The sequence below is a fragment of the Pocillopora verrucosa genome, chromosome 6 (assembly GCF_036669915.1).
Source record: "Pocillopora verrucosa isolate sample1 chromosome 6, ASM3666991v2, whole genome shotgun sequence".
In the NCBI taxonomy this organism is placed as follows: Eukaryota; Metazoa; Cnidaria; class Anthozoa; order Scleractinia; family Pocilloporidae; genus Pocillopora; species Pocillopora verrucosa.
The window spans coordinates 22546788-22561382 of NC_089317.1; the positions used below are offsets into that span (position 1 = coordinate 22546788).

At 39.2% G+C, this 14595-nt stretch overlaps 1 protein-coding gene across 2 annotated transcripts in view; it reads left to right on the forward strand.

The window, feature by feature from the left end:
• LOC131783593 (uncharacterized) overlaps nt 1–14595 on the forward strand; it is a 29212-nt gene that overhangs the window by 10314 nt on the left and 4303 nt on the right. The window contains exons 5-18 of one of the 2 annotated variants that reach the window (XM_066168120.1): nt 3150–3250; nt 3810–3935; nt 4445–4547; nt 5076–5175; nt 6339–6404; nt 7579–7684; nt 8145–8232; nt 8752–8825; nt 9383–9433; nt 10253–10301; nt 10754–10849; nt 11192–11278; nt 11644–11809; nt 12233–14580. In XM_066168120.1, coding sequence (XP_066024217.1) covers nt 3150–3250; nt 3810–3935; nt 4445–4547; nt 5076–5175; nt 6339–6404; nt 7579–7684; nt 8145–8232; nt 8752–8825; nt 9383–9433; nt 10253–10301; nt 10754–10849; nt 11192–11278; nt 11644–11809; nt 12233–14580 — 3561 coding nt within the window. The remainder of the gene's footprint in view (nt 1–3149; nt 3251–3809; nt 3936–4444; nt 4548–5075; nt 5176–6338; nt 6405–7578; nt 7685–8144; nt 8233–8751; nt 8826–9382; nt 9434–10252; nt 10302–10753; nt 10850–11191; nt 11279–11643; nt 11810–12232; nt 14581–14595) is intronic. The other variant, XM_066168121.1, reaches the window with a different exon arrangement.

Below are 14595 nucleotides of genomic sequence, written 5' to 3' on the forward strand. Positions count from 1 at the left end.
TTTACTGATAATATATAAACAAAACCTCCCGATACGAATTCATCGTTCATAATCACTTATGAAATTCCGAGATTGTGCGTAATGAATTCAACAGAAAGTATCCAGGAAGGTTACAGAAATGGACTCTCAAATTCGAAAACTGTAAAACAACAATTGCTTACGCTAACCATGTGCTAACCAGCGTGCTCGTGAGCTCAAATTTCCAGGACTCCGTTTGATTACACGATCACTACGGTGGCCGGTAAGAACAAAACAGAGTCACAAAACCTACAACACAAACACAAGCTTAAAACAAGAATCACAAAATCCGCAACACTAACACAAAACTCTACAACACAAACACAAACTTAAAACAGAATCACAAAGTCCGCAACACTAACACAAAACTCTACAACACAAACACAAACTTAAAACAGAATCACAAAATCCGCAACACCAACACAAAACTGTACAACACAAACACAAACTTAAAACAGAATCACAAAATCCGCAACACTGACACAAAACTTAAGTTTGTGTTTTTACTGTAGAGTTTTGTGTCATGACTATCAGTTTCAGAGGTTGATTCTTTAGTTTCCAGCACCACAAAAAAAAATTAGCGTATCGCAAGCGTGTTCATCATAACTCGAGCAATAAGTACACCTCGAGATGTTGAGCGAAGAGAAAGTGGCTCCATGTTTTGTGAAACAAACCATTTCCTGAAGTTCGAACGAATCGGGTAGAAAGTATGAAAACATAGCGCTGAAAAGTACCAAGACCAAGGGATGAAATTCACTTATCTCGTAGTAGGACTAATTCCATTTTAACGTGAGTTTGTTTGCACCACACATTTGCGGCCCGTAATTTAATTCTCAGATGTTTGACGGGTTCTCACATGACAATATTGTCAAAATCAAATGACCGCGTCAGACTTGATGTAAACATGAACATCGCTGACTCAATCTCATTTTACTTCCATTTTAGGAAAGGTCATTATTTCGTTTTTAGGATAAAATAACACATCTTCGACAAAGCGCGATTTTTTTAAATGAATAGAGTAAATCCCGCGATAGTAAACTGAAGAGAGAAAGAGGTACAAACTTGTTCGCGCCGTTCGCTATCATTAGGATAGGCAAAACAAAATCCGTAAAGTATATTATTCTCCCTGAACACCACTACTGTATTAAACATTCCAAACGATTGGACAAGAAATAATTTGAAGAATACGAACATTTTGAAATATTATTCGAGCGATAAAGCAGTGCTGGGGTTTTAAAGCGATGATTGCCAAAGTCATTGTTTTACCGAAACGTGATTTGAATTATACATAAACGGAAGCTAATATCAAACGACGATTGGTAAAAAAAAAGGTTTGAATTTTTCTGGTCCTTAGCGTAAGAGAAAACCCAGATAAAACACGATTTACCACCTTCTTTCTCGAATCCTTTATAGTTCGCTTCTCTTCGTTGATGACTTCTTTTCAGTCTGTTTTCTGGAGCGTCTTTGTATTTTCGTCTCGCGCTGCTCTTCGCTAGATATTCGCCTGTTTACCTATGCCATTTCTTGTTCTCCTTCGCGTTCCTCTCGCCGTATTCTGCTTATTTTGGCGTCCTTTCTGACTTTCCTGCGTGTTGTTCTCGACTCTCTTTACGCCCTTTACTTCTTGCTTTCTTTGGTCGCTATGTCTCTTTCTTTCCTGTTACGTTTACTCGTCTTATTTTGTCGTTACAACATTAACAGTTGTAACATTTCCAGCCTATTTTCACTTAAAACCCTCTCTCCACGTACTTTAAGTATAACAGTTACCTCCGGTTGACAAAGCTTTAGCTTTGCCGGTATTCTTGCTTTGTGAGTTGACTAGAAATTGCAAAATACTGAGAATTACTGTTGAATTACAACCTCACCAGTTTGATTTCCTGCTCAAAACGCAGGTTGCAAATTATTTGCTTACGTGGCTTCACATCAACTAGCCCACGTAAGTCCCTCGTGTATTGCCTAACCGTGTGTCCACGCTGCACTTAGGCTCGGCACTCAAGCATGTGCACTTCATTGTCATCTGCCGGTGTCTCTTGGTGCCATTTACAGGATATCCAAGTCACGCAGGCAATCACGCCCGCGCACTACCTTCTCCCTTGCCCATCCATAACGTAATGGCTAAGATAGTGCCTGCAATGCAGCTGGCAGCGCATGCTAAAAGTAGCACCTTGAACGGTCGGTCGTACGGTCTCCAGTCCAAATACTTGATGGGTTACTACTATTTCGTATAATAATGTAGCTACGCTGTGCACGCTGCGCGCGCTGGAAGCTCCGCTATTAAAGGTGTGTCCACGAGATCAACAGGCAGTTGTGCTGCATGCCATCTTACTGATTTCAATAAAACTTTGCCCGTTTAAAGGGTCTACCCCAAAACTCAAAAAGACAAACTGGTTTCTGTTTTAGTTATTTCCGGGGGAAGATAGACCACCCCGGTTTTTCTTAGTGTTCTCCATGGAAATCCCTTCAAAATAGATAAAATGTACGAAGCTCTCACTGCGATGGTATTTAACCGATTACTCTAAGGGTTTGCATACATATTATTACAGCCTTAGTTAGTGTCCGATGCAAGTATTAGTCAAGTTTGATCGACGGCTTTTCAATTAATAGAGGCAAATAAATGACTATGTTTTTTAGACTTTTCGATTCATCCAAATATTTGACAACTTTGAGGTCAAATACTTAGCTTGTCGCTTAACTTGGCGCGTCTTGACTCTGGCCGACAAAAACTGCTAACGATGCAGCGAAAATCCCCCTTGTTCCCTCTTAGGTCCGCACTGATCGGCTTTTGTTTCGTTTGATCGTGGGTATCCAAGCTTCGGGACTTTGATTCCATTATCCCTTTTGATGTTGTTGGGATGAAGTCATATATGGATAGCCTCTTTGACCCTACGTATGTACCAGCAGGGGTCACGATCAATAAACTTAACCTTGCTCCAAACAGAAATATGCCCCGTTTCATTAGCGTGCTCCGAAACCGGAGAGGTGAGAGTACGAGCAAACCGTACGTCTCTGTCATGTTCTTTTATCCTTTCACGCATTGATCTCCCTGTGAAGATCTTAAAGATGTAAGGTTATTTCAATTTGAGTTTATCTGACGAATATTGTTCATTCTCTCTCTTGTCTGTTTTCTTTAGGATCCCTATTGGTATAGAGTAGTTAATTGTACTGGACGAACGGGGATAATTTCTTGCAACTTTGTTAGGGAACTTAACCCTGTGGAACTGAAGCCTTTGTCGTAAGTTAATTTTTTGAATGCCCTCAGTAGAGTTAGACCTCAATGTTTGCAAAGCGCCAAGTTTGCTAAAATGCTTTAGAGTTTCAAAATTGTTTTTTTTTAATTATAGTTCACCTTGATAATCAAGTAATTCTCTTGACCACGCAAAGGCTTAGCGTAAATCAGAATATAGTGATTGGCAATAGTGGCAGGCGCCAACCACGAGCTTTCAATTTGAGTGAAAATGGCCACGCTAGATGGTGACGCGTATTATGAAGGTCAGAAGTGATAACAAAGAAGATGGTGATGCCAACAAAGACGAAGATAAACTCTTTCGCAATGCGGGGTAAACAGATGAAACTGTTTCTATATTAACAGTACCTTCACCTTCCGGATTTGCTATTTCGTTTAACTTAATTGTTCTTGATAAGTTGTATAATCTTTTCAAACCTTTCAGTTTTTTAATCCACCTGCTTGTGCATTTTTGATGGATGTATTAAATTGCAGACGTCACTCGTGGTTACAGCTTAGATTATCAATTCGTAACTGGAAGCTATCGTTGATTTTTTCTTCATCAAAGTCACAGATGGTTTCATGGAAATATACGCAGAATAGAGGCTGAGAGGCTCCTCAACCCTTGCGAAGACGGAATGTTTCTGATAAGGAACAACGGCGAGTTTAAAGGGGACTATACTCTTTCGGTCTGGTATGTCTGTAGTTTATCGTAATTACCTGACTACAAAGTTAACTGTTTCTATCTTCGAGGAATTCTGATGAGACAAACGCTTCTCTCATCGCAAGGTGTCACTGGTGAACTCGTTACGTAATGTTTTTAGAAATTTGGTCGTAATAACCCCTCGATGGTACGTAGTCATCACTTAGCTCCTTGAACCGATTCCTCGGAAGAAAAAGTTATCTAACGATTTCTTTAAACTTTCCTTAAATGTTCCTTATAAATGTCTGTTTCGTAAACTACAATAGAAAAAAATAGGTCTCCGTCCGTACTTAAGAGGTGTAATAGGCTGGCCTTACCCCATTTATGCCTGTGCTGTAGTGGCTAATTTTCCCTCATTAAATATTTGGCAGTCAACATCGAAATGCCTTTACTAATGATCCCTTACTGTGTGCATTCTTTAGCTTCAACACATAATTTCACCGTTTCGACAACTTAGCCCACCGCTCACAAGTGTACATATCCTGCATTCCTCTTCACAGTTATGCTAACAAGATTGAACACTACAGAATCAGGAGGACGGATGAAGGAAAACTTACAGCAGGCAACGATGTTTTTTTGGAAAGTCTTTTTGAATTTGTAGAGGTAAGAATGGTATTTATTTTGAGGTGTATAATAATCAGTGCTCCACTACAATTATTATAGGACTTATATTTTCGTCACCAGGCCATGATTCTTGCAAATGTTAACCACCAGGCACAGTTACCATGAAATCACGACATCATAAAATTAGTTTAATTTACTTCCATTTCAATTACGGATAGAACTCAGGTATTTGGAGGTTTTGCCCCTTTGCGGGTTCGCCTTGGGGAGATCGCCTCCTGAGATAAAAAAATCCGCCCCCTCTCTTACAAATTCGCTCTCACTGAAATCTCCTGTATGTTCGAGTCACTGTGCCTCGAATGACAGAGCAGAACACCGAGCAAACGAAGCTCGGAGCAAAGCAAAGCAAAGGAAGCATAGAAGAACATGGCAAATATTTGATTGATTCAACCTATACTGCTCCTGATACGTGAGTCCCTCTTAAATAAATACACATACTCTCAGTACATTGTGTTCATTTGACCTGTTCTCAACGTTCGCTCCTTTGCATCACGGTATGGCATTTCTTAGCATTATTCAAGGTCAGCGGATGGACTTTGCACGAGGCTAGCAAAACCCTTGCATAGAGGAACATTTGATACCGGCATTTCTCGAAGTTCCTTTGATGAAGGTAAGCAGCCAAGCAAGATCTGATTATTGTCAATAAACTTCTGAGTAACTTCTCCTTAATTACTGATAAGTAACTGTAACGCCCTTGAAGTGACAACTCTTTGGAATCTGTAGTTTTTTTTAGAATTTGTAGCTTTTTTTATCGTGGGCTCTGGTGATTGGGAAATATTTTACCTTCAACGGGTTAATATCCTTAATATTTTTTGGTAAGTTTTTATAACAAAACTAGATCTGAGTAATATGGGTAATTTCTACTATATTTTCCTTGTACAAAAGTTGACAGGTTGAGGAATTTTTGTTGCCAAATCTCTCAGTTATTCCAACCTCAAACCTTTGGCCTACTCACGGAGGAAGGCTCAGTCATAGGACCCCCTTTACAAAAAATTCATCTCTTGTAGCAGAGAGAGCAGCTTAGAAATACTTTCCATATTATTATTTTTACTCGTTGTTTGTTTATTGAATTGCCTTACGGGCTCGTCAAAATACGGCGCAACACATAAAAATACTCAGCGAAACTATACACCAAAACATCTGATGAGATATGTATATTGTACAGTTGGTTATTTTATACTGTAAAAAACCTGTTTAACCTGTAAGCTGCGCGCGCTACGCTTCCCTATCCGCTTTTCATTTCCCACCTTATGAGAAATGAGCAGAAACATATGGCAGAAAAAAAAGTTGAATAATAAGTAACGTGTTAAACGTTTTGGTGTGTAGTATTGCTTATTTACTCGTTGCTTGCATTTCGACTCGCCCTGAGGGCTCGTCAAAATGATGCGGCACAACTCCAAAAAAAAATACATGTACTCAACGATGCTACACAGCAAAGCGTCTAATAAGATATGAGTATTTTCGCAAGCTGTGCCGTATTTTGACGAGCCTGCCGGGCGATTCACAATACAAAAAAGACGAGTAAAAGTACCCAGCGATACTACATTCCAAAACGTCTAATAAGTTATTTATTATCCAACTGCTTTATTTAACGCGCATCTCTTACAACAAGAAAAGCGAAGCAGATAGAAAAGCGAAGCAGATAGAAAAGCGAAGCATGACCAATTGACTGGTTAGACAGGTATTTAGGCAGTTTGAGATCATTGGATGCGATTTAACATGCCACAGGTTAACCGAATAGTAGAATCTGTACCAAATTTGTTTTATTTTTAGGTGGGTGGGAAATAGACCGCAGTTGCCTTTATTCCGGGGATTGCATAAGAAGAGGAGACTTTGGGGGTTAGTATAAATAATCACTCTCGATTTGATTTACATTTGCCTTTAAGGTACATAATGTCGCGTAAGCTTCAAGCTTAGAAACGCGTCCCTTCTGGGCTTTGTAAGGACCACTTCTGCGAGTAAAAAGTCATTAGCTTGCTCGTATCCACACGAGCACCTACAAAGTAACTGACGAAGAAAGCCACTGTACGTTTCCGAAACCGGTTTTGTTATCTTTATCAGTTACTTAAAGAAACATTGGCCACCATTGACGACAGTTAAGGTAATGCATTCTCGCTGAAATGAGTCCGTGGCAAGAGAGGTTTTGTAAAAGGAGAAGCGCTACGCTTACTGAGAACAGACTCGGTTACAGAATCTTTCGAATTAAAAAACCGAGAATTTTTAGCTCGCCTTTTAGAACGAGGCTATCCTCAGAACTTCGTGGAAAAGATCTTAGCCGAAGTACAATTCTCATCACGCAACATAGCTTTAAAAAAACGAACCGAAAACATCTAAAAAGATTTTGCCGTTCTTTACGACTTTCAACCCCGTTAACCTGAATCTTAAAAAGATTCTTATAAAATTCTGGTACCTTATTTCAGGCAACAATACCCTGGTGAAAATATATCCTAATTCCCCGAATTGTTGCTTACCGGAAGGTCAGGTCTCTAAAAGATTCTCTGGTTGGAGTACACCTTTCGTCACTTTAATTACACAACAACATTTTAGGAGTTAAACACGGAAAGGGTTAAATGACAATACCACAACACTAACATAGGATATTACCAAATATGCAGATGGATTGATAGGCCAACAGACAGAAAGATAAGTAAGAATATGAATGAGTCGATTCATAGAAATATCGCCGTTTTTTTAAGGAATGAAACTTGCGAAATCAAATGAAGAAAAAAATCAGCGGATTGACCCATATCTCATTGGATTCTGGGGCTTATAGATAATCACCAAGTGACATACCCTAGGCGGTCCCTAACGGAATTTTATCTCTACACTCGTGATACCCTTGCACAGTAACCAGGCCTTGTTACATTTCTTGCCTTCATCGCAAGCTCATAAATAGACACGTAATTTTATCAGTAGTGAGGAGAAAATTAGGGCGGTTAGTTGTAGGTGCATAGAGAGGTAATTTATCTTAATACGGAAACTGGAATTGATCGATTGTTCATTAACCTCTCAGATATTTTTCAAGCTGAATACCTTGATCATAAGGTGGCTGTGAAAAAATGCTTAGCACACAGATATCAAGATGTTCAGGCGTTTTTGATAGAGGCTGCCATCATGACGTATGTATAGCGTGACTTTGTACTGTTGTAGCACTAGGGCATTTTGCTTCTTCTGCAAGTTTTTCATCTTTAACGTGCATTATTTCAAGCATGTTGATCTCTTACTTGGCTTGTCCTGAGAGCTCTTTCCGTCACCCATCCATTTGGGAAGGTAAATAAATAACTACAAGAGAATATGATTACATTGTCTTGGTAACTAACGTAAGAAAGTGGATTAAAGGAAAGTTCTTGTTTGTTCATTGGCTGTGTATATGGAGGCGATCGGTTTGTATTTCAAACATTGTCATAGTTAATAAGGTCTTTTTTAAAGAAAGATTCGAAGGAACAGTTGCTTATGGTACTTTTTCTCGATAAAGTCTTTAATTTTAGATGCTTATCAAGCTAATTCTCAACTTTTTGTTTAGAAATAGAGAGGTTGACAGGCTGACAGGCAGCTGTGCTTGCATTTTTTGTTTTGCAGGAATTTACAACACAGGAATATTGTGACATTACTTGGAGTATCTTTGGACGAAAAGCCTTTTTACCTTGTAACAGAGTTTTGTGCCAAGGTAAGCGTTTCCGCGCCATGGGAAAACTTGCTTTTGATCGAAAAGTTGCAGATCTCTTCAACTGAGCTTTCAGCAACATGTCCACAACTTTCAAAAATAAACAGAATTCAACGTCTTTTAAGCGTGCTTTGAATTTTTTAAAGTTGTACTGGTGTAATACATATTGATCCATATTTCCTCGGGTCAGTTCTAGACTTGACGAATATCGTTAATATTGTTACGAGACTTAAACTAGAAACTAAAAAGGTGTCAATACATGAAGAAAGACGTCCGTCAAAGATTAATTTGCGTGTTTGAATTGAAGAGTGAAAAGTTTTATGGTATTTGTCTGTATAATGTATAATAATGATAAAGAGAGGTCCAATATAATATATGAAATGTGCTATTGGACCAAAAGCCATATAGAGTCGGCTATCCAGTCTCTTAATTGCGGTCTATTTCATCTGATTTTATTACTTATCATTTTTGGATTAGTGTTCCCTTGCAATTATGGTAAATATTTTCCATCTTTTTTTCTAGGGAAACTTATCGGAATTCTTGTCGAGAACAGGCTCTGGTACACTGCAAGAGGATGACCTTGTGAGACTTGCTCAGTAAGGAAATTGACTTCACTAAACATTTACTGAGAGGCTAGATCAATTCTTTTTTTCATATTTACTATGCATGGTTATTCTAAATGTCACGAGCAAATGATTTGATTAAAAGGCGTCTTTTCCTGTGTGGAGGATCAAATCAAGAGCTGGTGTGTCTGGAACTTAACTAATAGCGTTTTGTTTGTTTGTTTGTTTTTTGTTTTGCTTTTCTTCCTTTTTTTTTGAATAAATGTCTCTTGTCGTGGTGAGCCACGTAGCTGTTTACTCATCAGCTGTTTACTCATCAGAAATAAAGATGTTAAGTGTTCGCCAAATGTCTTGCTCTGAAAACTTGCTCAAAACAAACAAAAAAGCAAACAAAACCTATTTTGGGGAAGTGAGTCATGTCAACTCAAAAATACAGAGCAAGAGACACCACAAAGCAACCTTTATTCTGTATGTATTAAACGGCAAAAAAGTTACACGTAAAGGTGGCCTAACGGTAAGCAGCAATTGAAATAATTTTTTACTTAGTTTTTTGCTTAAGGATGAAATTGCAATAATTTTCTGTTTCACAGGGATGTAGCCGGCGGTATGAAGTATTTACAGTCTAAAGATGTGGTTCACAGGTAAAATTTCTCGCAACAAATGCTTGGAACACTGAGGCGTGAATAGATGACACATGATGACAAATTGTGGGAAACTGGATTTTTAGTTGAAAGGGAACTAAGATGCACAATTGAGTCGTACACATATTTTGATTGGTTCTCAATTGTGAACTATTGAAGGATAGATGTATAGATGACGTTACCATTAACAGTATTTTCCCTTGGTATCATACAAAATAAAAAGATTCTGTGTTGTTGTGGGTCTGTTCAGTAATAGATCACAGAAGACGTCAAACTGTGGTAAGAACATTAGTGGCACACCCAGCTGCGCCAATGTGCCACTTTTTCGTTCTTGCGACATTCTGACCTCATCTGTGATCTATAACTAAAAAGAGGCATCGAAGCGCGGAAGCTTTTTGTTGGATTGAACATAAGTATGGGAAATCAAACGAACCGAGTGCATTTCGGGATTTATGAACATAAGTGATGTTTTGAAAACCTATCAAAACATCACAAATGGCCATTCAACACTAAATTTTCTGGATTTATTTCAGCCTCAACAAACTCTCCTAAAGAAAACTGTGCTGTCTTTGAATTGATTATTTAAGAAGCTTAAAGTAGAAATGGTGCAATACGCAAACAACATCTTCGAGAAGAGAAAGTGCTTAGAAACATTACGAATCGTCCCACTAGTAATATAACCTACATCCCTTATGGTAAAATTCCGACCTGTAGAGTAAATTTTTTTGCTCAGGGTCAAATAAACTGGGATATGCCATATTTGCAGCTCTTTTTATCCTAACTATCACCCATTTTCATATTTATAAATTTTTACTCCAGGGGGTTAATGGCGAGGAATATTCTGATCGATGAAGATGGAACAGCAAAAGTAGGGTTATTAATGAGTTATAACACTTCCACGTATAAAAACATGAGCATCTCGGGAGTAGTTGGTTTCAGCTTTTTCAGTCCTCCTTTATTTTGTAGAATTGTGAATTGTTAGTTATCTTTCAGCTAACGTGGAGCTATACTGTTAAATAAGATGAGGGAATAGCTTGCCTTGAGGGAATAGCTTCCACAGCAGCCATCTATTCTGTGATAAGGTTAAGCGAGTGAAACATTATTCAGACTCCACAACTTACATTTAAACGTCAGATCATGGAAGTTGTCTTCTGCCCGGAGAGTCTTTGAGAGCTATGGTTTATTTGCTTTATCTAACGGCTTAACACTGATTAACTCAGATGAGGCCACAAAATTGCGAAGCAGTGTGGGTTATTTTTCAGGAATTCCTGCATGTGAACGGATGCCATCAGTGTTTTCTCGTTTTTCTTTCTCTGTTAGGTGTCAGAGTTTGGACTTGCACAGGTATCATCCTTAAGCTCTCAGCGGAAAAATACTTCTGACAAGTGGACAGCCCCAGAGGCAATCAGACGGGGGGTACGGCGTACTTTACGATTGATTGCACAAAGAGCACAATTTAAAAGATATCCAAAGATACATATGTTCTTAATCAATAATTAGGTTTTTGTTTTTGTCTTTATTTTTTTAAAATATTTTATTTTTTGTTTGCAATAATTTAGATTCTTTGATAAAGATGGATATCTTTTCGCCTGTCACGGAGAAAAGTTTCATAATATGTTTGCTATCGGACGTGAGGTCACACATAACAATTATTCTTTTTAAGAACTTGCTATATAAACAAAGCGCGCATATCATAACTGGAAACCAGGTTTCAGCGAATAATTAGTCCAGATTTGTTGGTTTTGGTTTTATCTGCAGATCTTTTCCTCTCAGTCCGATGTATGGAGTTATGGCGTCTTATTATGGGAGCTTTTTTCGTTTGGTGAAAATCCGTATTCCGACGTGGTAAGTGTTGAGTTTGATCAATGGGTACGATCACATTCAAAGGTCATTACTCTTTCTTGTAGCTGGTAAAAGTAAAACTTTTGATTTCGAATCGCGTAATTTTTTTTCATTTGCATTTCAATTGACTTTACAAAAAGCCCAATATGACGAAACAGGAAAGAAAGTTAAGTCATTCTTGTAAGTTCAAAGCTCCAAGCACAAAATTCAAACAGTTCAAAAAATGAAAGGATTATTGTTGTTTATTTTTTTCATTATGGATTTATATATTTGGAAAAGTAAATATTGGAATGCAAGTGTTTAACAATGGTTGCTTCTAGGTTCTTTCCATGGGGCTTCAAATTAGATTAATTGGGTTCTGGTTTAAGCCCGCAGATCATTTAGTCGACAAGATCGAAAGAGGACATCGAATGGAATGTCCTAAAGGATGTAATACCGTCATCTACGGTATGATGAGCAACTGCTGGGATATTGATCCAATGGAACGTCCAAATTTCAAAGAGATTTGTGAATTATTGGCTAATTTTTATAACGGTTAGTATTCTCATGCATTATAGCTGTGCCGTAAATTTTTCCACAAAACTGAAAGCTCCTTTGCAATGTAAAAAATTTCCGAAAAAGCGTTTAAGATAATCGTTTTGCATTTTTGTTTAGCTGTTTGTCTGTGATAAGTAATTTTTCTGAGATTTATTGAGCGTATTTAACACTTGATCCTCGCTTTCTACAGATATCGTGTCAAGTTTTGACGTTTGTTCCCCACTCGCTTCTTTGTGGTTCACGGAGTTCTTATAACTATGTTACCAATACATCTGATCGATTAATTTTTGTTATTGTAAGAATTTACGGGTTTTGCTAGTGTTTTACCGTTTTAAGTTAAGGTAACATTGTAACTTGAATAAGGTGGGGCCTATCGTCTTTTTGAACTATGCGTTAATCCAAAATTATTCATACAAATAGGCGAGGTGCCTCAACAGATTCGGGCACGAGGGCGTTTGGCTTTACGGGCCTACAAAAAGGCCCTGTTAGAGGGGAGGACATGTACCAAACGCGTGCCAATCATGTTGATTGGGCAGGACCGCTCCGGAAAAACCAGCTTGGCGAAATCTCTCAAAGGAGAGCGATTCAACCCAGAGGAGGACAGTACCGTAGGCATAGACGTTGATCCTTCTCATTTCAAAGTGTCAACTGAGATTTGGAAACCAGGAGAGAAAGACGAACAACGAAATGTTGAGAGGGCATGTTCTTATGCGCATCATGCAGCGCGATTGATCGTTCAAAATTTGAGTGTGGAAGAAAGCGCTCCCAAAGAGCAGGTGGAATCAGTCGAGATAGGTGTGAGCGAAGATATCGTTTCAACATCATGTGCACGAGATGAGAATGTGGCAGATAGCTGTTCACAATCTGAAGAGGACATATATTCCGTACCTGCAGCTTCAGTGGCATCTAGTATAACCAGCCACGACTCTGCCTCCAACTCCGAGTCTGATGATTTACCTGAGGATTCAGTTTACATCTCTATGTCACAAGATCACACAATCAGCGATCAAAGCCCTGCTGGCGATATCCAAACTGTGCCAGATGATGTTGCAAGTTTAGTTGAGGTTTTCTTGCGCGAAGATAAGGACTTAGAACGCGAAGAGGATATATACTCCGTTTTGTGGGATTTTGGCGGACAGACAGTTTACTATACTACCCACCCACTCTTCCTTACGTCGAGAGCAATATACCTTTTGGTGAATGACCTCAGCCGGCACCTGCACGATAAAGCCAAATCAGCTATGAAACAAGGAATGTTCACGAAATTACAGGACAGCTTTCGTTTGAAAACGAATGCCGATTATCTTGATTTTTGGATGTCATCTGTTGCATCTCTCGCCATTCAGGACGAAAGTCATTCTAAAAAGACGAAATCTGACTTGTTGCCTGAACTTCCACCGGTATTTTTAGTGTGCACTCACGCTGACAAACCTTGTGATGGAGGAGATCCTCGTGAGCTGGGCAGGATGGTATTTGGCCACCTACAGACCAAACCCTACAAGACGCACCTACATGATGTCTTTATTGTGGATAATACCAAGTCTGGCCATGAATTGGAATGTCCGGAAGTCTTACGCTTGCGCCAGGAAATACGTGCCGTCGCCAAGGAGCTACCCCACATGAAAGAAGCAGTTCCAATCAGGTGGCTTAAGTTTGAAAGAGAAATGCAAGCCAAGAAAGATGATGGCAACAAGTGGATTTCCCTCGAAGAGGCAAAAGAAATTGCTTGGGAGGTGTGTGACGTTTCTGACGACGAAGAATTGAGAACTTTACTAAATTTTTTGCATGATCAAAGAGTTTTAATACACTTTGATGACACTCCAGAGCTGAGTAAAATGGTAGTCTTGGACACTCAGTGGTTGATCAATGTTTTTAAGGAGGTTATTACCATTCGGCCATTTGACAGCAAGGAGAAAAAATTCAAAGAGCTCTGGTCTAGGCTTGAAAAAGAAGGAGTCTTGGAGGAGCCTCTTTTAGAACATGTTTGGGGTCCTTTATATCGCAAAGAGGATACTTGCCAAAGTCTCGTTGCTATCATGGAGAAGTTCAGTTTACTTTGCTCTTGGCCTTCTTCGGGTGGCTCATGTGGTAAGCAGTACCTAGTGCCTTCCATGTTAATGTCACACCCACCCGATGAAATAATGGAGCTGATTGCATCTGCAGAAATTCCTTCTCTTTTTCTTAAATTTGAGACTGGACAAGTTCCACCTGGCTTGTTTCCCCGATTGGTGCTGCAGGTTTTACAGTGGTGCAAACAAGAATGTGCCAGCCCAGAGCAACCTCAGCTATACCAAAATTTTGTCAGAATTTATCATTCTGAAGAAGTAAATTGCTCCGTAATCCTTCTGTGCCATATGTCATCAATTGAAGTCGTTGTTCATAGAGGCAATGGCGGTGACGAGGTGGCACAACGTTCTAAGTCTGCGATTAGTTCGCCTGTAAATAGTAACCATGACCCCTTTGCTTGTGCAGTACTGAGGCAACTCGAATTGATGCTTGAGTCCATGCGAGGGGAATTCTGTTGGCTACAGAATATGAAATATGAAGTGAGTTTCTTGTGCCCTGTTTGTTGTCAAGGAGGTGTCGTCAGCTACTACTGCACACATCGTACAAAAGGTTGCAAGCAAGAAGAATGCTTGCACTTCTGGCCCGAGTCAGAGTTGTGCAGCGGAAAGAAGATCATAGCTTGCACCAGATCTGCAGTTGCCACGACGAACAGAGTGTTGGTGAAAGACTTCGAGCCTTGGTTTTCTCCTATGAGAAATCAGGTAAATAATTGTAGA